This window comes from Mytilus galloprovincialis, chromosome 8 (genome assembly GCF_965363235.1).
Source record: "Mytilus galloprovincialis chromosome 8, xbMytGall1.hap1.1, whole genome shotgun sequence".
Lineage (NCBI taxonomy): Eukaryota > Metazoa > Mollusca > Bivalvia > Mytilida > Mytilidae > Mytilus > Mytilus galloprovincialis.
In genome coordinates this window covers 49,933,593-49,960,896 of record NC_134845.1, presented here as the reverse complement: position 1 = coordinate 49,960,896, position 27,304 = coordinate 49,933,593, and the positions used below count along the sequence as shown (strand labels likewise).

The following is a 27,304-nucleotide window of genomic DNA, read 5'->3' as shown; positions in this document are numbered from 1 at the left end:
ATCCAAAAAAAAATGCCACATTTCATCCAATTTAATTTCATCCCTTACTTGCTATTTCATCCATAATATTTAAAGAAATAAATTTGGGAGGAGTATGATTTTAATTTGCAAGTTATACACTATCCAAACTAGAGACCTAATAGAGTAGATATACTTGACTAATTTAAATCAAACTTGGGGTGACTGGGAACAAAGATTTATAGACCATAGATCCGCAAATAGTCAAAAAATAGCATAAGGACCTATATTTGATTTGTACAGTTGTAGGGTGAAAATGTGATTTAAATCTTGCTTTGTAAACTTGTGCTATAAATAAAAATTACCAATCCATTAAAAAATCCGTGAGCCCAATCTCATCCAGTGAAATAGATTATTGTCTGTTTTCGAAGTTATATGGAAGTAAGTTAGTAGTCCAGATAATTATGACGCATTGCAAGGCATTTTTCCTAAGGAGAAGTGTAGAATGGGGGAATGGAACCAATAAATTGATCGGATCCGAAATGTTCTTCCCAGTAAAGGAGCACATATTATTTTGTAGGTAATTATTATTAGTGTGACTGTCGGTGGTCTCACAAGTAAATCAGAGTGAATATTGCATGCACATTAAAATTAGCAGAGAAGAGACAATTATCAACTTGTGTATTATTCATTTTCTCGCAGTTATTTACGGTAAATCAGCTATATAGACATAAGAAGATGTGGTGTATGTATATATATCCCAAAACTGGTGTTCGGTTCTAGTACTGACCTCAGTACTATATAGTGGCTATAGTATATGACTTTTAAATAACAATTATCAATTATATCTGTAGTCTGTGGCGGGTCGAAGGGGATGGAATCCGGGGTTGGACTCCCCTAGCTTTTTGTGAGCAATCATTGCATAAATGATAATCTCGGGAATCCTCTCAAGTTCCTATATACAAGGTGATAGGACGTTCCGTTGGAATAGGTTACCTTTTCACGCTTAAGGTTCATGTGGACCCTATGACTAAAATGGCCGTATTTTCACTTCAAAATTTACTCCGAGTACAGGCAAACCTTTAAGGCATAGCGTGAAAAGGTAACCTATCTTTTGACACTTAGGTATTGCACTGTTGCATTACACACCAATCAAAACGCAAACAATATGGGAAAAGATAACATTTAACCTACACAATATATGAATAAGGTATACACTTTTGAAATCTAAATTATATGAAAAGGGTGGGGTAACAGAAACCCAGCGGCAACGACACCCCTTATTTAATGGAGACATGTAGTTGGAACTCCCTTTATCATGGCTGGATCCGCCCATGATTTTACATGTAAATCAAGCCCTGGGTATTTGTTGGCATAACGGTAACCACGAAGGGGAGCTAATCAAAAGCACGAGGAATTATAAATATACAATTCAACAGGGGTAGAGTGCATGGAGGAATGGGAATTAAAATTGTCTCTTCACGATGATCGAAAAAAGTAGCTTGCACGTTATTTTCATCATCTTGTCTGAAACACTCTAAATAATGAGCTTCAAGGCGAAAACAAGGCATGTGAAATACTAATAACATACACTTCTTTTTTTTATACGTTGTATGGAAAAACCCATAAATCCCTCAACAAAAATTCCTTGATTCATGTCATATCAAATAAATTACAGCGCGGAAAGGTAACTTTAATTTATTATCAAAACTAAATTTTTGTTATATTTTTCAATAAATTTATAAATCTTAATTAGGCATGCGTGAGTTCCATTTCATGAGACCTACACAGATTTCTATAAAACAAATTAAAAATTATAAATACAGTTTTTCAATTCTTTCCGGCATAGATAAAAAAAAAATATGTATATAATCTTTATACGATTTGGTTGAATTATTTCACTGCATTTTAATGATCCTTTAGTTCTTAAATTTTTAATTAAAATGAATTTATCATTTTGATATCTAACGATAAACTTTTTTAAATTGAAGTGACATGGTCAGTAACCTAATTAGTTGCATGGCTGATTACCATCTTACAGGTGACCCAGTAATTTTCCATAGGACAGTAGCGTGTACCCTCGGGGTTATATCGGATCATATCGGGGTGTGTATAACTTATTTTCTGGGGAATATCCTGTCCACGTGTAGTACTTAGCATATATTGCAACAGATGACATTAAACAAATTTTCTTTGTAGCATCGGAGGCAATTTCATGTTCGACCACACAAAATATTTCACAAAAAAGATATGATAAAATCAAAAGAAAAAGATAAAGAAATATTAACAAATAAAGGTGGAATTGAGTAAACGGGGATTCGTGTTTTTATGAGCTTATTTTCAGTGGACAACAACAAATGGAAGTTTTTAACGACCTTGTGTGACCTATAGTTGTGAATGTTTGTGTCATTTTGGTCTTTTGTGGATAGTTGTCTCATTGGCAATCATACCACAAATTTTTTTTTTATATTGACTGGCTATATACATGATATAATATATATAGCACTTGCACGGTCGGTCCAGTGGACATATTTCATACTAGATAACTTATACAGTAATTCTTTTTATATATATGACAATTATTGTCCGATCTGATACACGTACCTATAATGTACAGAATTTTGAACAGCTTCAAATATATGGGGTCCGTAGAAACACCGCAAAGGACCTCCTTAGTGCACTAAGAACAAAAATGTGCACTGAGGACCTGCCGATGGAATGATACAACTGTCACAAAGGATATGGCATATAGAAATAGACTTTGTAAAAGGAGAAGGTCCGGTAAGACACCTTTTTGGCCCCAAAATATAGCAGTTTTACATAATTGTTAAAAGTAAACTTTTAGCTATTTTTTGGACAGTAGAATGCTTCTGCTACATAAATGTGGGCTTTTTTGACAATACATGGCACATATATCGGGTACTAGCACCATAAAGTCATGCTAAATGGCAAAAACCATCTAAAAAGTGACATTTTCCGGCATATTTGGAGGATTTTTCATATTTGAGCTTGAATCGGATCGTTTTTAACTGAGACTACTATAACATGTGTTATAGTAGTCTCAGTTTTTAATGACAAAATCAGTGAAAATCTTCCACATACACTAATAGAATCAAATAAAATAGACACTTAAGTGTTTCAAAAGTGGTCAAAATCTTTCGTCAGATGAATCTGAAATTTCAGGCCAAAATCGGTCCTTACCGGACCTACTCCTTTCATAATTTTAAATTATATCTTTTCTAATGTTTTCTCGACACGTGCCTCAAAAAGTTCATTGTCACCTTTAGCATGATCGGTAGCAATTCATGTTCGCTCAACCTTGGCCCGTGAATAATCTGCTAGTATACTGATTAAACATGTATATGGTATTTCAAATTGTTCTCTTTTTTTTCATTTGTTTGTTTCTGCCGTATTTATTCTGTCTGCTATATTTTTTTTACTTCTAAAGTAATAAAGTATTTTCAACTCTTTCCAGTTTGGGAATTTTTCATCCTTTTAATTTTGAAAAGACAAATAATTGTGAACACTTCACGGAAAAGTGAGGATTGATATTTGGTTGCTTAACGTCCAGTTGCCAATACTTCATTAATGTTTCTAATGTCAGGAACTATCATGCCCTTTATCAATATTTCGATTTGAGCGTCACTGATGAGTCTTGTGTAGACGAAACGCGCGTCTGGCGTACTAAATTATAATCCTGGTACTTTTGATAACTATCACAGCAATGTTTTTAAACATGTTTAGGAAAGGAACATATTTCTGATTCGATGTTTATATACAAATGCATTACAAGTATAAATATGTATAGGTTGATGTTTAGTCCCTTCGATGTTTTAGACTGTAAATATGACCTATTTATTTCTGACATCTTCTTCATTTTTAACTTTTGTGGATAGGTGTTTCATTGACAGCCATACCACATCTCCTTTCGATTATTTTTGTTGTATATATTTTTTAAATCACTTTCCTTGTCTTTTAAAATATATTTATTCCATTATTTTTATTTGATGCCGAAAATAAGAATACGAAGTTATTTGTTAAATGCTATAAATAAGCGAAGTAAAATAACCGTTAATAATTATGTATATGAGCATTATATCTATTTATAAAATATTTTAAATACAGGCAGACATACCATTTGTGACACCAATTTCATTTATTTCAAAATCTTAAAATCATACATTTCCGTTCTTTAGCGTCTCTTAATAATGGTAGAACGGGTCATATGATTAAGTTAACTAAATTATTTAGTTCTCCCACATCATTAGCGGATTTAGGGGGTTTAGGCGAGCCCCCCTCCCCCACCCCCGGTTGAAAATCTTAAAATATTTTTTGTATTAACCATTTCTTGTTTTAATGTTATCTTTACTATAATTTGAATAATTAGCACTGAATAGGGTGACACGGGCGTATGACATTTGCGCCGATATTGAAAATGTTCATTCTTTCATTTGCGCCAATTTCATCTTTTCATTTGCGCCGATTTTATATTTGCTCCTAATTAGATTTACAGGTAAGTAAATACTTGTGTCCTGAAACATAACAACATAACATACTTATGTACCATATGATAAAATCTTCTAAAGCCAAGGTCACCACGGATTCTGATAGTCTGACTATTATCAAAACACAGAACGAGCATAATCATGCGGCAGATGTCCGAAAGACAGAGGTCAAAGAACTACGGGTACGGTCAAGGACAAGTCTGGAGATGTATCTTGTAGGCCTTCTTCCACCTCCCCGTGGTGAGGAGTGGACAATAGTTATATACATGCTATGATTGATAATTCATTAGATGTGTACAAGTGGCTAACGGAAGAGGTATATTATGATAAATGAAAAATAACATGACTTGGATGGAGAGTTCTCTCATTGGCACTGAGTCTCATGCCACATCTTCTTATATCTATTTACCTGTAATTTACCTGTAGAAAAATCGGCGCAAATAAAAAAATAAATCGGCGCAAATGAAAGAAAAAATCGGCGCAAATGCAAAACGCCGGGTGACACGTTGTCTCCACACTTCTTTAAATATACACAAGTCATAATTACATGGCCAGAGGGTAACTTGATAATTAGAGGACCAAAGGATTTAATTAAGACAATCCAAGGCTGCTATCTCTATATTTTATTATATATATATCTTTATTAGTCTCCCTTAGAGTGATACATAAATAAATAAATAAATATATATTTTATTTGAGTGTCACACATCGATTGATACAGTACATATATACAAGTAAATTAAGTAACATCTTTAAAATTCAATCAATGCCCAGCCAAACATTTGACTTATGAGACACTTTAAAAGCATACATGTACATATTTACAATAAACTGCATGTTAAATTTGTAAAAAAAATATTTCTAGAGTTAAAAATCTAATAAATTACTTTTTCAAAATCGCTTTCAAAAAAAAAAAAAAACTATTTGTAAAAATATAAAATGATAGTACTAATTATATGAAAAACACTATAAGAGTCCTTATTAAAAAAATATCAATTGTCTTCTAAAATAGAAATAAATATAATAAAAATATTAATCTCAATAAATAAAAATACCTTATTTTAAAGATTTGAGAAAAACAAATATGCTTAATGTTTAAAACTTAGACAAAAACTAGGCTATCAAAATAAAAATGTACTTCTTCAATCAAATGTAAATAATTTTCTTCTCATAAAACATTTCTGCAAAATTTTACATAGACATTTCTGAATTTGCTCGGATCTCATTATAAATATAAACTTATCGTCCATATGCATTGTTTCAAAATTCTCAATTAAATAATTACATTCACAAAATAAATCATATCGTATATCTGCATATAAAGGGCACACCATCAGAAAATGTTTCTCAGTCTCTACATGATACAACAATTGCAAAACGGGTAGATACGATCTGTAATCAAATAATTAAACTTATAAAATTAATACTTAAAAGTTTATTTAGAGTAACCATATGCCGGATGAACAAAAAGTGTGCCATTTATTGAAAAACATGGTTTGGTATAACAAGAAAACTTCTCTAGTGTTCTAAACATTTCTCACATAACCCCTCCCCCCAAACCCCCACTTCAAGCTCTGGATCCGCGCCTGTCCATAGTGCTTATTACATTATAAAATAAAAAGTAAAATCACAAAAATACTGAACTCAGAGGAAAATCAATTCGGAAAGTCCATAATCACATGGCAAAATCAAATAACAAAACGCCAAAAACGAATGGACAAGAACTGTCATATTCCTGACTTGGTACAGGCATTTTCAAATGTAGAAAATGGTGGATTGAACCTGGTTTTATAGCTAGATAAACCTCTCACTTGTATGACAGTCGCATCAAATTCCATTATATAGTCACCGATGCGTGAACAAAACAAACAGACATATGAAAATGGTATTCATCTTCAATTGTTGAAATAAAGATGAATTGTTAAAAAAAAAAGCATTGACACCAGTTTAAAGTTATCGTTCATAGAAGACAGTTATGATTTATTCTATAATTCTCTTTTTAAAACGTAATATAATTTTACCTCTTGGAGTTTTTCTATATTACTTCTGTAATCGGATTTTGAAGAACCCCATGGACACCACATACTCTCAAATGTCTTTCAAGGGATAATGATAGTATGTAAACTCTTGTGTTGTTAGTAAGGAAATGAAATATCAAAAGCATTTGTTTCTCAATTTGTATCTCAAAATAGGGTTCTTTAATTAAAAAAAAGCTTGCATAGCAATTTCCTTAAAAACTAAATATATATAACAAAGGCAAAGTTTTAAAACACAAAATTTATTTTTTATTTTTCTTTCATAAACTTGAAATTAGACCACGCTAAACCGTTAGGTTAACAACCATTGATTAATCAATAAGTAACGAATCGATCAAAAGACAATTGTTTATTGGATTAGGTTGATTGAACATGATGATTCGGGAATTTGCAATACACCGTTGGTCACGTGGCGAGTGGCACGCGTTGATTAAAAAGTCATTTAACTTCAAAATTACAAAATCTATCGATACCTAACTTTATAGATATGAGGTATTTAATCATATCCACTTATATTCATGTTCGCTGTGATCTTAAAACATCGTTTTAGTGTCCTTAATGCAAAAACTTTCTTATTAGTGCACTAAGAAGTCTTTTGCGATATTTCTACATGTATAACGAAATATATGGCCTTATTATTGGTAATATACCATATTAGTGTCACTAATGGCTTAACGTGTTATCAAATTAAAAAGAAGAAAAAGGCTCAAAACCGTATTTTTAACTTTATATTTTTTTTTTCAATCCCAAAATAGAGAAGAGGTCCGGTATACAGACTAATTAAAAAGTCCAGATGAGAAGTTTAACTTGCTTTTCTATTCCCGGCACTTTTAACTGTTTCTTGACGCATGCAAAAAAATGCAGTACCTGGTTACAGTTGCTCATTGACAAATTATCATCTTTCGATTAAATGATCTTAAATCTATATGGTCTTAATTTTAAAAGTTATAAAATCTAAATGTGAAGTGATCTAAAATGTTCAATATTAATGAGTATTTTCGCTGTGAAATGAATCTAAGGTCGTCTAAAAGTATATACATGTGTATTTGACCTGACTACTGACTACATAGTCAACTATTCATTATGTACCTATAAGGGGGGTCTGAGCGGGACTCGGGATTGTCGAGGCGTATTTTTTTAAACGTGACACATGAAAGTCAAATTATGAGGGAGAGTAGGAGAGGTACTGATCCCGAAATCCCGAGCTTAAAAACACGAAATCCCGAAATCCCGGGCTTAAAAAACACGAAATTCCGAGGTCCCGAAATTCGAAAAAAGAATTATCGGATCCCGAAAGGGTCAATCCCGAAATCCCGAGCTTAAAAACACCCGATCCCGGAGTCCCGATAAAGGTCCTATCCTCCCTCAAATTATTGTGCCGTGAAAACGCGAAATGAAGTTTAGCGGGACATGGGAAATTACAAAAATAGCAGAATTGTTCACTTACATAGTGTAAGCGGGATGGCATCATGCGGGAATCTAAAAAAATAAGTAGTAACTAAGCAGGATCCGTGAACAGAACCCCCAATGAGACCCCCATTAGTTGTGGCTTATTTTGGTCTTTTTAGTTAGTTTCTTTCCCCTACATTACTTGACCGTTTTTGTAAAACAACAGCACTCGAGGTCTGACAGTATTTTACCAAGAAATGCACAAAATATTCAAAAAGAAGGATTAGAAAATTTAAATATTGGTATGCACACATACTCCCCTGTCAACACAGACAATTATATTTTTGTAAACGCGCCAAACTCGATTCTAATATTTATAATAGAACTGAAAATAAAATGGAAATGGGGAATGTATCAAAGAGATAACAACATGACCAAAGAGCAGATAACAGCCATAGGTCACCAATGGGTCTTCATTGCAACGAGAAAATCCCACAACCTGAGACTGGGGTGGATCCAGTCATATAAAGGAGGGGTTCCTAACCTAGGACCAATTTGGGGGGTGGTCCAACTACATGTCTATACTTGAGTCTATACATGTCTATACTACTACTATACTTGAGTGATGGGTCGAAGTACCCTTTTCGAGTGACGACATAGCCGAAGCTATGTCGTAGATGTAGATGTCCCCATTCAAATGCATTGATCATCCAATAAAGAAAGGGGGTTCCAACATGTCCAACCCTCAGCCCCCCTGGATCCGTGCCTGTGAGGCATGCTTTAGCTTGCCATTAAACAAAAATGTATACTAGTTGAGTGATAATGGACGTCATACAGTACTAACATGACTAAACTCTTCAATATAAAAAAAAGAAACTAAAATAAAAATCATACAAAGGTCACAAAGGCCATAACGTCTGGCTCCTGAATTAGGAAAAGTGCAAAATGCAGTGGGGATAAAAGCCTTTACTGTAAATTCCTGAAATTACAATAAGGCCAAAAAAAAATATATGTATGTTTCCTGTTTCCCGACCGACCCTGACTCAAAGCCCCCGACCCTAGATCTTTTTATTCAATTCCGGAAAAAAATCATTTCCGGTCCGGAAAAATATGTTTCCGGTCCGATCCAGATCCGTATTTTACTATACCCAAACAATCAAAATGGCTGCTCCCAACACAAATGTGCTACAATTAAGGTTTAAAAAATGTCGGCACTGGGAGGATTATTCAATTAAAGCTTCTTTAAAGAGATTAAATGATTTTAGGGTACAGGACCCTAACCAAACATGACATTTAACCATCTGCAAATCTGACAGGGAATGCAAAAATAATAAAAAAAAAAAAAAAAAAAAAAAAAAAATCCCGACCTACCGACCCCGATTTTTTTGCCTTGGAAGCAGGAAACAGACATATATTTTTTTTTGGCCTTATATAAATCATCTCACATCTTTGTGCATTTCTTGAAATTGGTCATATTAATAAATGCATGCAATATTTTCAGAAAATTTCAATATATAGGCTTTTAAAAGTCAATCTTGTGCATGATTATCATTGATTATACTCGCACAATTAACACATGTGGTTCTTAAAACTCAGAGGTGTCTATGCTATTTATGACAACATTTTAATTAAGTATAAATTTACAAAATATGTTTAGAACTATATGGTTTTTAGGTTTTTAAGCATAAATATAGTAGGTCAGGATCTGCGAACTCTCACTGACTGAGTGAGCACATGAATTCAACACTAGTTTTTTGGTGATGTTGGTGTTGCTTAGCGTATTGTTTTGTTTTTCTTTTCTGCATCTTATGTTTTGCCTTGGCATTGTCAGTTTCTCTTTCATTGCCTTTGTTTTTTTTTTGTTATGTTGAATAACAAGTCACAAGAGAGAAAAGACAAAAAAAATATGTGAAAAAATGGCTTAGTTCAGTATATATTAAGGACAGAGATAACAAATAGCTAAATAAGAAAAAAGAAAATCCCTTTTCTACAGTCAATTGTCTGATAATCTAGAAGATAGCCTGATTTGGTCTAATTCTCCTGAATTCTAGCAGGTACTTTATTCCAACTTTTTTAATTCAAACAAACCATGTCTTAGATTATATAGTCTTGGAATTAGAATACATTAATCATAAAATTTTCATAATACTTTGGTGAATTATCTATTGATATAATCATGATAATTAAGCTCCTTTTTAATTTTTAGGGATTTTAAATTTTTAATTTAAAGTTAGGTATTTTATTCATAAAAGGGGGGATTTTTCCAGTACGTATACTATTAATAATGCTTTGAGCAATTTTCATGAAACTTGGTGAATTATTTTTTTATAACATAAACATGATAATTTTCCTTTTAAAAAATCTGATTTATGTCATTGTACTATCATGACTTGGGATTAGGATAGTCTCAAGAATGCTTTCACAAATTTTTATGAAACTTTGGTGAATTGTTTTTATATCTTGACATAAACTGCGATTTACAGCAAAAGTAGGCGAGACACTGGGTTCCGCGGAACCCTTACAAATTTTTTTATAAGATGCAGAGTTAAGGAACTTTAGTTGTTGCAAAGTTATTTAAAATTTGTCCATTTTCAAAAACTTTGAAAGGTTTTAGAAATGTATTTGTTAAAAAAATCGCAGCGTTAACTTATAGTCACTTGAGATATCTATAAATGGAGCCAAATTATATACATGTTTTATGTCAATGAATACCACTGTTTGTGCATGTTTTGTTTTTTTTTGGAGGGCGGGGTCTTATTTGCACAGTGCTCATAGTTTTTTAGTCAATCATTAAAATTCATTTAAAGCTTAAAGACCAGCTATAAGGGCAAGAAGCTTATCAAGCACTCATGGTTTAGATTTTTATTAAACACACATTAATATACATAATGTACATTAAACAGAAAAAAATATTGATGCAAGATGTCATTCAACTTTTACTCTTTTATGTATAGGACAAGAACTATAGAAGATACAGAGAAATTATATACAGCAGAAATGATAGGCAATTTAAAATTTGCAGAAGCCAACTAAACCTAAATGGTAAGACACCTTTTAATTTTAAAAAAGTTATTGAACTTGAAAGATGATTACTAGTATCATGATTACTATAAAAATTAAAAGATGTGGTATATTAAATATGAAAACTATCATGGCTTTGAGAAAGCAATTGTAGGCCTGTTACGACCTTCAATAATGAGAAAATCCATACCCTATACTATAGTCAAAGTAGGCAGCTATAAAAGACCTAAAGATGAAACATTGAAACAATCCAAACTGTAAAACTTATCATGCTAATTGCCTTGTTTATAACAAAATGAATTACAAAAAAAAATATGACCGGTATGAAACAACAACAACAACCACTAAATTTTAGTGTCAGACTAAACTGACAAAAGCTACAGGCTCTGAACTTTGGACAGGCACAATAGGAATATGGCAAGGTTATATAAAAATAAAATGTAGTATGATTGCAAATAAGACAACTCTCCACCAGACAACCAAGGATGTAAATTTCCTGCAAACACGGACTTGACTACTCTAAATCAACTAATTTTTTCGTGAATACTTTATTTGGCATTTTATACTTTCTAGTCTACATCGCAGTTATTTATTTTTCTCGAGTTCAAGTTTACTTAATGTATTTTAATAAGGAAAGATACACATGAAAAACATTTATTGCTGTTTCTCTCTCCATTTATAACATTTTATTTGTTTATTTTGTGTATTTATAGGTGATCAGACATCTTGGTTTTCATGATCAATAGGTCATTACTGGAGAGGAATCTTAAAGTTGAAATTTATTTACATAGTGCATAATTGGATTAATTTGAAATGGAATGTGTGCTTTCCTGCAAAAAAGAAATAGGAAATTTCAACATTATCACATGATAATGACCATAAACAAAATGGAGTTCTATCATAGATACACAAAAACACTATTGCATAAAAGCAACAACATATCTTAATCAAAAGAAAGGAGAATGCAGAACAAATACTATTTTGTGGTTGAAAAAAGGAACACCAGTTTTATCAACTCATTTACATCGCTCCCTCATATCAAATACAAAGAAGAAGATCATTGAAGAACTATTTGCAAAAATGATTTCTCTAAGAATTGAAGGGAATTGTTTAGTGAATGGAATAATGTATTCACTGAATTCTTACGTAGTGGATTGAATAACTGTACACAAGCTGAAACAGAAGAAATTTTAATTTAAAATAACACGGAAAGTGTTTATTTTATTATTATCTGCAAATATATAAACAAATTCTTTAGAACACCACAAATGGTATGACATTCAAATTGGTTGCTTATTAACATGATTAATGTATCGCATTGGAACACTTACAAAGAAAACAGAATCATTTGCTCCAATAAAAAATTATAAATCAAAGTTCAATTTATATAAAAAGTATAAACAATACCTAGATCTAAACAGTCAGACTGTATTATTTTCAATGTCATTGAAATGTTGAGTCAAACATTTATTAAAGTTTTAAATATCATTTGCATCAATTATACAGTCTTGTAATACAAAGAAATGTTTAACAAGTAAAAATAAGGGAAAACATTTCCTTAAGGGAAATTTGATGTTCAGAAATTTCCTTAGAGGAAATTTGAAGAACAATTATTTCCTTAGAGGAAATTTATTGTCTTGAATTTTCCTCCAAGGAAAAGTGTTTGTCAAAAATTTCCTCACAGGAAAAAGTATTTCCTCCAAGGAAAATTTGAAGCTACAAATTTCCTCACAGGAAAAAGTATTTCCTCAAAGGAAAATTTGAAGCTGCAAATTTCCTCAAAGGAAAAAGAATTTCCTCTAAGGAAAAAGAATTTCCTCTAAGGAAAAAGAATTTCCTCTAAGGAAAAAGAATTTCCTCTAAGGAAATAGAATTTCCTCAAAGGAAATAATTATGCAGCAAATTCCCTAAGGGAAATCTTTTTCCCTTGAGGAAAAAACAATTTCCCTTGAGGAAAAATCTTTTTCCTTCAGGGAAATTTGATTTCCCTTGAGGAAAACTACTTTTCCTCTGAGGAAATTGTTGAAAAAAGGGGCATAACTTTTTCAACAGTGGTGCTAGAGCCAAAAAATTTTAGGACAAATATCAGGGAACCAATACCAACCAAGTTATCAACTTTGTTTTGACTTTACTCCAAAAATTAGGGTGACAACTTTTGCACTCAGCGGAATTGCAAACTTGTCCCGGAGACTGTTGAAGGCTCAGACAGTGAAAATTGACGCTTCGAACGTTGCAATCACATTTGTGAATATAAGAGTGGACTACGTAAACAGAAACTAAATTTACATTTAAATTACTAAGTACTTTAATTTGATGGATTATAAAGTGTTAGGCAACATACCACTAAAATAACGGGTGTTATGAATTTCCAACATATACTCCACCAAATACAAGGCTTTCGTCCTATCATTAGTTCAATATCTTCGTAAAATCTGTTGGCGCCTTCAATGTATATATATATAAGTGTAATTTGTTATTGGTTCAGTATGCATTAGCGTGTTTCTCACATATATTTAGTACTTTTCCTATGTTCAATGTCAAGGACAAATTGAGAAGATATCACACACAAAACCGGGAGAAAACCACAAATACCTTAAACGGAGCACGACCATTGAATCGACAGAGTAAAAATCTTATGCACGATATTCAAAACACCATTTTAATTGTTGGTATGGAATTTGCACAAATAATCTAAAATACTCTTTGGCTGGGAACTTTAAATTTGATAACGGCTATATATATATATGTCTCCATAACGATTTCAGTTGGTATTACATATCTGGAAATAATGTAGCATAGTGTAATAAATGAATATATAATTATCACTTATTTGTTACGAAGACAAAATGATACTGTTTTATTAATCAAAGCATTTTTGTATAATCTTTTGTTTTTGTGTTATGCATATACTTCTATCAAGAGTAAACATGACAGTAATTGTAGTTTAGGACACATTTTTACACGACATACATTTATTGTAACCAAAAAACTAAATTTATATATCAAAAGAACATAAACTGGTATTTCTAAAACAGCGAGTTCTTATAGCTTGTTTACTCACCATAAATCCATCCGATTATGATGGTTTCCAAAATACAGACTATCATCACAGAAAATAAAGCAAAGTACCAATCTACTATTTGCAGAGCATACATTCCTCCCTATGAATAAAAAAATTATGAGCACAAGGCACAAGTTAAAGTGTGCACAATATTGTGTTTTTCGAATTTTGGATTGCTATATGTAATTGTTACAACTATCGCCCTATTCCCATCCACAATCACAGGAAACCAGTCTAGATACATGTAGGTAGTTTGTTTGCTGCTGAAGTCGCTTAAGGTTTTGCATGAAAACTTAAAATATTTATACATGACGAAATAATATCTTATTCTTTGTGGATAGGGGAAACAATGATTGAAGTATTTTGTATAAATAAAAGGAGAAAAGTATCAATAAAAGATCCTATGACGAAGCTAAATACAATACGTCTATTCTTCTTCTTCTTCTTCAGGAAGTCCACCCTATCTGCAGGGTCACCGCATTTAAAAATTTTGTCTATTTTCAAAATTGCGTTATTTAAAATTCTATGTACTAGTTAAAATTTAAAAATAATAGTAACAGAGTTAGAATAAGATAAAACTAAAAATTAGATAAAAACATGAACTTGTATGTACACTATACATTTTAAAATTTTAAAATGGATAAAAATACTAACTTATCAGTTGTTTAAATTTCTCTTAGCAAAAGGAAGGTGATAAGAATTACTAATCCGTATTAGTAATGGGTAAGTTTATGCACTAGTGTGGTTTCATATTTAGTTAGTTTATATGTACTTAAAATCTAAAATGGTAAAAGATAAGAATAAAAAACTATCAACATTAGTTTTATATAAAACAGTAGAGTTCGTCAATACAATTTTGGGTCTACAAGATTATTTACAGGGGTAATTAATATTCATATGATCTAGTTATGATTTTAACTATTAAGTACTTTGCTACATCACTTAGTATTTATTAAGTATATACACATAAGTAGTATAATACTTGTTACATGTTACATTCCCACGACTTACAGCCACTTGCAAGTTAAGCACAGAACTCAACTGATTGTTCATTTGTTTTCCAAAAGTTGGGCTCTTTTAGCATGCAATGCATAGATCCAGTCTTTGCAGATTCTTTCTAAGTCTCTCTGTTGAGACACAGTTATAAGGTTGTTCCTAGAACAGTCTATCAAGAATTCGAGAAGGTCCTCATCAGAATTAATTATACTGCAATAAGGGATATGATTATCTTCCAGTAGGGATTTTAGTCTATTGTGATGAATTTTTCTCACACAATTCAGACTTTCACACTTGACTAGGAAGTGTTTATAATCCTCAGGTCCTACCATGCACAATTTGCATTCAGCAGATTTTGTTTCGTCAAATCGGTTGGTAATACTTTGGGTTTTGTAAGTTCCTGTAAGTATCCTGGATTTTATTATCCCTTTGCTAACATCTCTAATATGATCTCTGACACTGCTCCAACAGAAGTTTGGTTTTTTAAAGTTCAAGTTGTTAACTTCCATGTAATTGAGTGTTGATTTGCTTAGAGCAATTTCAATCCATCTATTTTTCCAGGTTTTGTCTATGACGTCGTGAGTCAATCGTTTCCAATTTTTCTCTGGATTTAGTATAATCTCATGTGCGGATGGAAGATCATAAGATTTGAGGGTTTTGTCTACGTTTATGTACCAACTATTTGATTTATCGTCTTTTTTTGCTAGCTGTCTAATTCCAATTTTACACTCAATTGAGTTGGGATCTTTTGATATTCTTAGAAATAGGGAAATGACAGCTTTATGTACGAGTTGCTCAATAGATTCTGCTCCGAGCCAGATATAGATAGCAGCATCGGCAGTTCTTTGTGGTAAGGATAGAATTTGTTTAAATGTTTTTTTCTGAAAAGCTTCTAATTTTTGGATATCAGACTGGCTTATATACTCTATCTTTAGCTCATCTAAGTTGGTAACTTCACGTTTAATAAACGAGCCTTTGCTGTCAGAAAGCAAAACTGGTATATATTTTTGCTGAAGACCTGATGTTTGGATTTTAATCTGCCTCAAGCTCCTTCTAATGTAGCTATAAGTCATGGGAATAGTCTTGCCTAGCAAGTGTAATAATTATTTATAGAAAAAAAGGGGGTGGGGTATTAATACACAAGAATAAAAATAGGAGACTGAGATAAAAGATAAAATGAGGTCACCTGATTTAGTTAATCCTACATGGTGGAAATATTCAGCAGAGAATGCTTTAAGTTATTTATTGGACAAATAAAATTAATTATGTAGCTTGTTAAATTATTAACTTTTAAAGATATATATAAATTATACAGTTATATTCTATATTAATGATGCTTTTATATAAATTTACTATTTACCCTTTTAAATGGCGGGAAATTTAATATCGTTCTGCACGGGCAGAAAGGTCCGTGTATATCTGCGTCCATTCGTTTTCCGTTTTGAAATATCAAAAACAAAAAACAAAAAACGAAAGTGTTTTCATTTTTCGTTTTTGATTTCATAAAAACCAAAATGAAAAACGAAAGTGTTTTCATTTTTCGTTTTTATTTCTTAAAAACCAAAACGAAAAACGAAAGTGTTTTCATTTTTCGTTTTTTATTTCTTAAAAACCAAAATGAAAAACAAAAGTGTTTTCGTTTTTCGTTTTTGATTTCACAATCAAAAAACGAAAAACAAAAGTATTTTCATTTTTCAATTTTGGTTTCTCAAAAACTAAAATCGAAAAATGAAAGTGTTTTCATTTTTCATTTTTGATTTCACAAAAACAAAAAACGAAAAACGAAAGTGTATTTATGTTATCTTTCCAACACAGTTTAATTGTCATTCAAAAAATGACAATGTTGTCATTTGTCATTCATTTAAAGGTCGTTAAAGTATACATGCATAGCGGTTGTCAGATAAAGACTACTTTAATCGAAGATAATGTCGACGGATGCGAAAGTCTTTATCAATCTAAACAATAAGGGTGCGTGATCTTTACTTTTAAAGTTTGGAGAGGTTAATCTAAGATGATAATATTGTAGCGTAACTAGCCTCTTTTACAAATAAAGCAAACTATATATTGTTGGCGAGGGAAGGGCTCAAGGACTCCAGAAGAACTGGAAAAAATGATACAAAATCTTTCACACCCTTTCTTAATCTAAAGCGCAAGTTTTAATTTATCTATTTTATTATGTTCTGGTCTCGGAGCAAAATATATAGATACAGTGTAAGACTTTTAGTATTTACATGTATGAACAATATCAAAAGAAATATGTAGGATGATGAAAAAAATAATGTAATCCACAAAGTCAAGTGTGTGGCTATTGTTAGTTTAAACATATTTATTAATAGTGGATTGGAAATTTTCTCACCGGAAGGGTGATCGAACCAGGAACTTATGTTTTTGTATAGTCCGATGCACTAACCTATGTTACTTTTGTATAATGAGGATCAATGGTCTAGTTCCTCGTTGAAGACCCTCCAGCTCCTCTCAAGATGAAGAACAGGCATAAAAGCCCTGTTCATTAATAATTTGTATTTTTTCTATATATTGTGTGCGATTTTGTCCCGTGTACATTTACTCCACATCTCTTTATTGTCTATTTCGGACCTGGACACGGCTCAATGCTAGTTTAGACCTCCAATGTTAAAGGTCATATGTTTTTTTTAAAATTATTTGATGCCGTGGGATAGAGATTTTTAGCTTTAATGTAAACCATGTCAGGTTTTTAACTTGTATTTACAGCAAAGATAGCCAGTTTTATGTTCTGTAATATACTGTAACAGTTTAATTTTACTTGTCCCAGGGCCGTAACTACATTGAGGCAAATGCCTCATGTAAAAAATTTCAAAAAAAATAAAATGAAACAAAAGGTTGTTTTCATATCAAATTGTTTTCCCGGAAAGTGTCTTGCAAGAAACAAGTTCTCTTCATTCTCTGGTGTATCCCCTGGATGTTTTTCGTTATCCATGTTTCTATTTTCCTTTTAGTTTTCAGAGTTGATGGTCTATTGTTTGTTCTTCTGTTCCGGGTTTGTCTTTTGTTCATGTATTGTCCTACTTTATGACTATAGTCTGAGCGTTGATTTTCATTTGTAAACGTGGTTTTGCAATGTTGCATGTGCACCGATGTCCAGAATTGTGCGAGAAATATATTTTAAGAACATGTGATGCTACTCAGTGGACACAAAAACAAATTGTCCTTTCTGCATAGATAATTGAAATTGATATCAAAGAATACAAAACAGTTTGTTTTTATTGTAAATAAAACTACATAGCTGGTTTGAATTAAAGTAAGGTTACGTATTTCCCGGTATCAAATAATTTGAAGAAAAAAAACAAGTTATTGCCATATATGACCTTTTACATTGAAAGGTTAAACTTGCATTAAGTCGTGTTAAGACCCTAATAAAGGAGTATGGGGACATAATCGCACACAAAGGCAATTCTTAGAAAAAATACAAATGATCAATGGTCAAAGTTTGTGTTCCTGCTCTTCATTTTGATAGTTGCCGGATGGTCTTCAACCATACTTTTAAAGAATCATTAATACTGTAAAAGATCGTAAAATAAGGCGAAGATGGTCCCTAGTGTGGACTTAAGCAGTACTAGTACTTAAAGTATAATACTGCGATGTCACTATATTTAAATCTAGTCATAAAAAAAATCACCAAAGTCTAATCACAATACAAGACAAGAACAGACAGACAGACAGATACGGTATTAATAATTATGAGAATTACGATTTTTGCTTTATCCTAAATATCGGTCTTTTAATGATGTCTCTAATACCTAAAAGTCTTAAATTACAATGAATCTTTTTTTTTCTTGCTTTGGGACCTGATTGTCGAAAAAAAATATCTAAAAATTAATTAAGCCGTTTCAATGCAAGAAAGAGTCTGGGAAACGCTCAGAATGCACGCATTATTTTTCTCAGTTTCTGGGGCCTTAACCCCTCGCCCAAAATTTTTCGCCTCGCTCCGCTCGGCGAATATATTTTGCCTCACTATTAAAAGAGGCTAGTTACGGCCCTGTGTCCGGTCGCATCGGAACTTCTCAAAACATCGTCCGAACAATATCTGGACGTCGGTTTCGTGGGCATGTACAGTTGCTAAACCACACATGAACGTTCTTTACTCTTCGTAGATCTATTCCAACTTGAAGTCTTTTTGAGTCTACGACAAGCAGAATATGATATTTTATACCATTAAATATTGAAGCCATAGTCATGAAGATTGATTACTTGATTGATGTTCCGTTAACGTAGCCGCAGAACAAAAACGCGAGAGCTACTTTTGAATATTTCTACAATTTTAAGTAGTTTTCCACTCACAAACACAATAATATTTTCAACATTTATTAAAATATTTTTTTTTTACACTTTTTAACTGTTATGTTGTTTTAAAATATCAATTTGACTTGAATTTGGGATCCCGCTAACATGTTTAACCCCGCCACATTCAAAATGTATGTGCCTGTCCCAAGTCAGGAGCCTGTAATTCAGTGGTTGTCGTTTGTTTATGTGTTACATTTTTGTTTTTCGTTCAATTTTTGTGCATAAATTAGGCCGTTAGTTTTTTTGTTTGAATTGTTTTACATTGTCATTTCGGGGCCTTTTATATCTGACTATGCGGGATGGGCTTTGCTCATTGTTGAAGGCCGTGCAAGGACCTATAGTTGATAATTTCTGTGTTATGTTGGTCTCTTGTGGAGAGTTGTCTCATTGACAATCATACCACATCTTCTTTTATATATTTATATGAATATATTAAAAAAAACATGTATATACCAAGCTAAGTCAGTTTATATCTTGTTTTTCGTCTGACTATACAAAAGGCGAGGAGAGCTACTTTGATAGATCAGGTTGACTGATAAGCTGTCTATATAAAGTAATGGGACAATGCATGGCATGAAGACATCACCAAATCACCGTATGCAATACTCAAAAAGACATCCAGAGCTTACCATATAGTCATCAACTACCTACCAACAGGCCGTGAGCTTTGGTTGGCTCTTAAGTCAAATCTAAGAGCACAGCAAAATGTCAAAATATTCTATTCAAACTGGGTGACCTGGGAGAAAAACATTGAAATTTTCCAAAGAAACACACACACCCCTCAACTTTTAATAAGGAGATTTGGTATTAATGCAAATGAGTCAACTATCCAACAAAGTTCAAATGTAGTGGATGTAAGCAATTATATATAGGCAACCATATAATCTTCAACAATGAGAAAAACATACGGTATTGTCGATTACAATAGTCCATGAATTGAAAAATATGAAACAGTTCAATTGAGAAAAATAACAGCCTATTTTAAAACAACATGAATTACGAAAAACACATATAAAAGACATCAACAAACGAAAACCATTGAACTACATGCTCCTGAGTTGGTGCAGGCACATGCAATATATTGTGGCGTTTAACATGCTTGTAAACAGCCGGGACAGTTTTGTTACAACACAGCATAAGAACAAACTATACAAATCAGTGGAAAAGGGCTTAACGTATGAGATCGATTGAAAACAGAAGGAAAAAAAAGGTCTAACAAAAACACATACCGAATGTGGCAGGGTATTTTTACCTCGTTTTCAAACAATCAAAGTACTGAAGTACTGAACATCGAATGACTGCAAGTTCTTTTGGATTGTCACAAGCACTTGTCTCAGAAAAAAAATCACATCTCTATACTTGAAAGTGAAGTTAATGTACAGATATATTTTTTTTGAAACTCAGTACACATATTCTATATCATATGATCTTTTTAATTTCAATGCCAAATATAGAGTTCTGACCCTCAATTCCACGGTCCACTAGACATGGAAAATGATAGTGCGAGTGGGGCATTTATGTGGTATGGACACATTCTTATTCAAATCCTTAATTAAAGAAGTCAGTAAATTTACTACAGATAACACTACATTTGTAAATTAGACGAACTAATCTAATCAAAATGTATATCTCTGATTTCGTTATACTTATGTGTATGAGAAAATTAATATATATATTAATTTTAATAAGATTGTTGAACGAACGCGTTCAATCTAAGGATTTTATTCTCGTCAATTTTTCCGACCGAGCAGAGCGAGTCGAAAACAATTAAATAGACGTCTTTTAAGCCAAAGTTAATATGTTTGCTATACACACATATGATTTTATTAAACTTAGTTATCAATTGTTAATCAAAAATACAGTCCTAGATAATAAACAATCATGAAATATTTGGTCTAGTAATAAAAAATATCACACAAAAAACAGTAGTTGTCGTTTGTTGATGTCGTTCTCGCTTCTCGTTTTTTAGCTCACCTGGCCCAAAGTGTCAAGTGAGCTTTTCTTATATCTTGGCGTCAGTCGTCCGTCGTCCGTCGTCGTAACTTTTACAAAAATCTTCTCCTCTGAAACTACTGAGCCAAATTCAACCAAACTTAGCCACCATCATCATTGGTATATCTAGTATAACAAATGTGTCCGGTGACCTTGCCAACTAACCAAGATGGTCGCCATGGATAAAAATAGAACATAGGAGTAAAATGAAGATTTTGGCTTATATCTCAGAAATCAAAGTATTAAGAGCAAATCTGACATGGGATAAAATTGTTTATTAGGTCATTATCTATCTGCCCTGAAATTTTCAGATGAATCAGACAACCTGTTGTTATGTAGCTGCCCCTGAATTGGTAATTTTAAGAAAATTTTGCAGCTTTTGGTTATTTTCTTGAATATTATTATGATAGAGATAAACTGTAAACATCAATAATGTACAGCAAAGTAAGACCTACAAATAAGTCAACATGACGAAAATGGTCAATTGACCCGTTAAGGAGTAATTGCCCTTTATAGTCAATTTTTAACAATTTTCATAAAATTGTACATTTTTACAAAATATTTTCCACTGAAACTACTACTAGGCTAAGTTCATTATAGATAGAGATAATTGTAAGCATCAACAATGTTTTGTAGAGTAAGATCTACGAACACATCACCATCACCAAAAACACATAGACCAAGGTGAGCGACACAGGCTCTTTAGAGCCTCTAGTTATATATAGAGTTTAGACCTTTGGTTTTCCCGTTTGAATGGTTTTACACTAGTCATTTTGGAAGATCGATCCTTATAACTTGCTATTCGGTGTGAGCCAAGGATTCGTGTTGAAGAGGGTACTTTAACCTATAATAGTTTCCTTCTACACACTGTGACTTGGATGGAGAGTTGTCTCATTGGCACTCATACCATGCACATCTTCTTATATCTATATAATTATTCTTTCGATATTTTTGATTGGGGTCTGGAGCTGGCATGTCAGTTACTGCTAGTAGTTCTTTGTTAATTTATGAATCATATTCGTTTTGTGTAGTTTCTTTTGTTTACTATTTTGTCATCGGACTCGGATTTCTTTTAAACTGAGTTTCTCTGTGCGTATTGTTGTGTGTTTGTTTATTCTACATGAGCTAGATATAAGTGTATAGCGGGAGGGTTGAGATCTAACAAAGCATGTTTAGCCCCGCCGTATTTTTGCGCCTGTCCCAAGACAGTAGACTCTGATCTTTGTTAGATTTTTTATGTTTTTTTTTTGTCTAAGTTAAGTGTGACGTTATCAGTATATATTTTTATTTAGAGACCAGCTGAAGCTCGCCTCTGGTTGCGGGATTTTCTCGTTGTGTTGAAGACTCATTGGTGGCCTTCGGCTGTGCTCTCTGGTTAGGCTGATTATAATAAGACACGCAAGAATAAAAAAACATATTTGGCCTTCAATGTCTCAACCTTTTTTAATGTGAGTAACTTCATTGTTCACTTAGATTTCGATTTTGATATTGTTTTTGCAAGTTTCCATAATAGATTTCCGGTAATTGTTCTACATAAAACCCTATGGGAAAGCACATTAACTAAATTTTCCAAACGTTTATTGGAACCTAATGATTTGGAAATGTGTTGCAACCTGTAATGTAAAAAAGTTACAGCCGATTGCACTGAGTGTGTAGGCAAAGGTAGCATATCCTTGGTTAGCTTGCTTGTATTATTAGGTTAGGTAAACTACCCTCCTTTAAGAGTATGCTAGTTCGACAAATAACCAATCAATCTGTCTGTAGGACTAGGCTCCTTCTACAGGAGGGTGGTATACCTTACCTAGTTACTTCATAGTTCAGCTAACAAACAAGCGATCCAAAGATATTACCTTTGTCTACACACTCAATGTAATCGGCTGTAATGAAAATGCGGAGTTTGTGAGACCAGGCTCAAGCAACCAGTCGGTAGCAGTCAGTTTTCAAATATATAAAAACAAATATTGCATAAGACTCAAACGTACTTAAAATGTTTTTATTAATATATAACCACTATATCATGAGTTTTGAAAATATAATTAAGCAGTCAAAGACACTTTTCAAAGAATTTTAAAATTTCATTTCTGGTTTATTTAAGAATTGAATGATTTTTTTTTGTTACTTCATTGAGGTGTAAATACATTTTGTATGAAAAGCGGAAGCGCTTCATTCTGAAAATGTACGCACGGTCAACGCTTTTACAACCATATGAAGTTACAAAAAGAAGCATTCAATATTTATAATTACATGTTTTAGCTAGGATCATGAAAACACGATTTTTATCAAGTTTTTATTAAATTCACGATTGCACTTTATTGTGGGACCTCGTGTCATCCTGAATAATGATTTTCGTTGTGTAATGAAACATGAAATGTGCAGTTCAATCAGAATAACGAATTATAATGAAATATACATATTATGTTATTATTAGTTATATAAAGCCAAAATCAATCGCTTTCGATATATTACACAGCGTACTGCCCGCTTTACATTTTAAATAATCAACACTTGGAGTGTTTATAGAATCGTAAATAATTATGATTTTTTTTAATGATGGCAAAATTGCACTATTGGGTGAAATAGCTTTCCTAATTATCGGCATCCTGTCAAATAGTTCATGAAAAGTAATAATAATTCTGCATTAAAAGAAAAGAAAGTTGCACTCGTGCTTTAACTTTTATTTGCCACACAAAACTGTTTTTACAAAACATTCTACCTCTGAACTAGTGGATTTCGCTTAAATATGACTGGACAAAAGGTTTATTTTTTGTATTCAAAGTATGGTGGGCAAATAAATTATTTATTAGCTTAAAAAAGATTGATCCGTGCTATAAATTAACTTGTAATTTTGATCAAGTATGCCCTAGATCTCTAGCTTACGTTCTCACCTAGAGCAGATAAAAGTATTGCCGCAGAATTTTTTTATTAACTGTCTGGTAAGGGTTTTTGTAGGGTATACGACCTCAACTTTAGACCTACTTTAGAAAAAAAACTAAGCAGAACAACACCCTGGATTTTTCTACTGTAGACCCCAGCTACCCAGCTTCCCTTTGCACATAGTGAGGACAATTTTTATTACATTTTCGGTAAGGATGGGTTTCGGTGTTCTACCCCAACTTTGGACCTATCTTTGAAAAAAAATAAGCTAAACAGCAACCTTGATTTTTTTTCTCCAGCAGACATCAGCTACCAAGCTCCCCTTTACACATGTTCGGACAGATGTATTTCCGTAGACATTTGTTTATTAACTTTTATGTGTGATGGGGTAGGGTGGGTAACTGAGGTCCACTTGAAAAAAATTTACAGGGACTCCAATGTGGTGTGGTCTATGCCGAACAATTACCGGAAATCTATGGTAGTTTGCAAAATAATGTGATATGTAAAATGTTGGTAAATAATGAAAGCATGCTTCTTAATTAATAGACATAGAAATAAAGAGAAACCGTATGATAACCAATAGCAATCTCCCAGAGACAAACTAACGTTCATTAAGGCAACTAGTATGATGGTCTGGATTCGGGGTTCTTAATTTCTGTATTCTTTGATATTTTATGCCATATTTCTCTGTTCTTTATACTTTTTTTCATTACATTTTAACACCATTATTCTAGCTATTTTATTTATTTCTTGGTCCATTGTCTCTATTATTTATATTTTTTGTCCACTATTCTCAATTCCATTATCCCCCATCAACGACCTCTGGTTAATGTCACCTATAGTCTTCACAAATAAGCAAAAATTAATACCTTATAGGCTCCTAATGACAAACCAATTTAATATCCCAGTTTGAATTGTGAAATTGCGGAAATTTTGAAAATTTGATCAAGCAAAATACATTATCGTCCTCGTAGTTCGTAAAATACTGGCAGATGGATCTTAGTCATCAATTCTAATAATCTTGGATCGACCTTTCTAAACTTAAAAGTAATAAAGTTCACGCACCCATATTGTTTAGATTGATAAAGACTTTTGCATCAGTCGACATTATCTTCGATTAAAGTAGTATTGATCTGACAACCGCTGTGCATGTATACTTTAACGACCTTTAAATGAATGACAAATGACAACATTGTCATTTTTTGAATGACAATTAAAAAGTGTTTTTTGATTGTGAAATCAAAAACGAAAAACAAAAACACTTTTGTTTTTCATTTTGGTTTTTAAGAAATCAAAAACGAAAAATGAAAACACTTTCGTTTTTCATTTTGGTTTTTATGAAATCAAAAACGAAAAATGAAAACACTTTCGTTTTTTGTTTTTTGTTTTTGATATTTCAAAACGGAAAACGAATGGACGCAGATATACACGGACCCAGAAACCCAAGTTTCTAGTTTAATTAATTACGCTTTATTCTAGATAGTATTTTGGAATAAGTGTGTATAAAATGTTTTAAAATGTTAAATGTATGGCAAATAGGGTGTGACTTTGTGAAATTCCTGAAAAAACTTCAATTTTCTTCTCTGTGAAAATCCACGACCACGCTGCTAGGCCTCGTTTTCGCATCTCAATATGAAGGTACTATCAAATCAACGTACAATATTTTATGCATTTTATGTTTAGACATATTCTCATGACATAAAAGTAAAGCAAGATTACACCACTGGGTCGATGCCACTGTTGATGGACGTTATGTCTATTCTATTTGTATATTTACCTGCATAACAAATGGAATTCCAAGTATAAACTCGATTAGGCAGATTACGCCTGTTAACAACACCTTTCTTCTCCTAAATAATTTAGGAAATTCATCTGTCAACGCACTCAAAACAGTCTCTATCGTTCCAAACTAAAGCAAAAAAATAAAAGATTAAAATGTGTCCTATTAGTTCGAAATTTTACTTTTTGATACATATTTTGTTTGGGGTATTCTAACTAAAAATATGAAGGTACTATCAAATCGACGTACAATATTTTATGCATTTTATGTTTAGACATATTCTCATGACATAAAAGTAAAGCAAGATTACACCACTGGGTCGATGCCACTGTTGATGGACGTTTTGTCAGCGAGGATGTCACCAGCCCAGATGTCAGCACTTTACTGTCGAAACGAATAATATTTATGTGGCAATTTTTATTGTTTGCAAAAGTATGAATTATTCGAAATACTAGCGTATCAAATTATAACCCTGGTGTTTTAAGTGACTATATTAGATGTCAAATTGTTTACAATACACAAGATTTGTCAAACTAATACATACTAGTGGTACTCGAATTGAAAAGGTACAAAGATAAAATGGAAACGAACTTTAAACAAAATATTTGGAACGTAACGCTAAGCCGTCGATACAGAAAGTAGAACCTTGGTCTTTTTGAATAATTAAACTTTTACAAACATGATAAAAGAGAAAGAAAATATACCAGAGGGATAGTCAAACTCTTAAATACAAAATAAAATGACAACGCTTTGGCTAAAAAAGAAATAAAACATGTACAAATAGACAAATTATATACTACACAAGACACAAAATAGAAAACTCAAGACTCAGCAACACAAACCCCGCCAAAAACTTTTGGTGATTTCAGGTGCTCATGAAAGGTAGGCAGATCCTGCTTCACATGTAAAAGTTGAAATCAAAAAACTTTTTTGAAAGTTAGATCTGCACACTTTTTTACCGTACCGTTTGTATTTATAAGAAATGGGCATCTCTGATAGCATGATACATTTACATTATGTTTCTTAAACTTTAAAACTGTGAAATCATACAAAAAAGAAAGAATTTGATTGGTAATAGGCCTAAGAGCGAACGACTATGGTTTATATTGTTGTATGTGTGTCTTGATTTTTTCTGTGTTTTAACTTTGTTTATTTATAACTTTTATTCTGTAGTTATTTTCATATATAAGGGGGATTACACCTTTAAATAGTCTCAATTACTACTTAACGTCTATCAATAATTCATCAAGCGTATCCAATTTAAAATATAAATTGATTAAATGGTGGTCCTGCAACAGCTAGTTTTGGTTTGCTATTATTCTAACGAGACATTCAAGAACGCATTTGTTCAATGCGGATCAAAAATATTAAT

At 32.3% G+C, this 27,304-nt stretch overlaps 1 protein-coding gene across 2 annotated transcripts in view; it reads right to left on the bottom strand.

Moving 5' to 3' along the window:
- Positions 1-27,304, bottom strand: part of LOC143042137 (sodium- and chloride-dependent glycine transporter 2-like) — a 52,783-nt gene that overhangs the window by 7,041 nt on the left and 18,438 nt on the right. For both annotated transcript variants that reach the window (XM_076214391.1, XM_076214392.1), the window contains 3 exons: positions 25,930-26,061; positions 13,971-14,070; positions 13,251-13,351 (listed from right to left, as the gene is read on the bottom strand). In XM_076214391.1, coding sequence (XP_076070506.1) covers positions 13,251-13,351; positions 13,971-14,070; positions 25,930-26,061 — 333 coding nt within the window. The remainder of the gene's footprint in view (positions 1-13,250; positions 13,352-13,970; positions 14,071-25,929; positions 26,062-27,304) is intronic.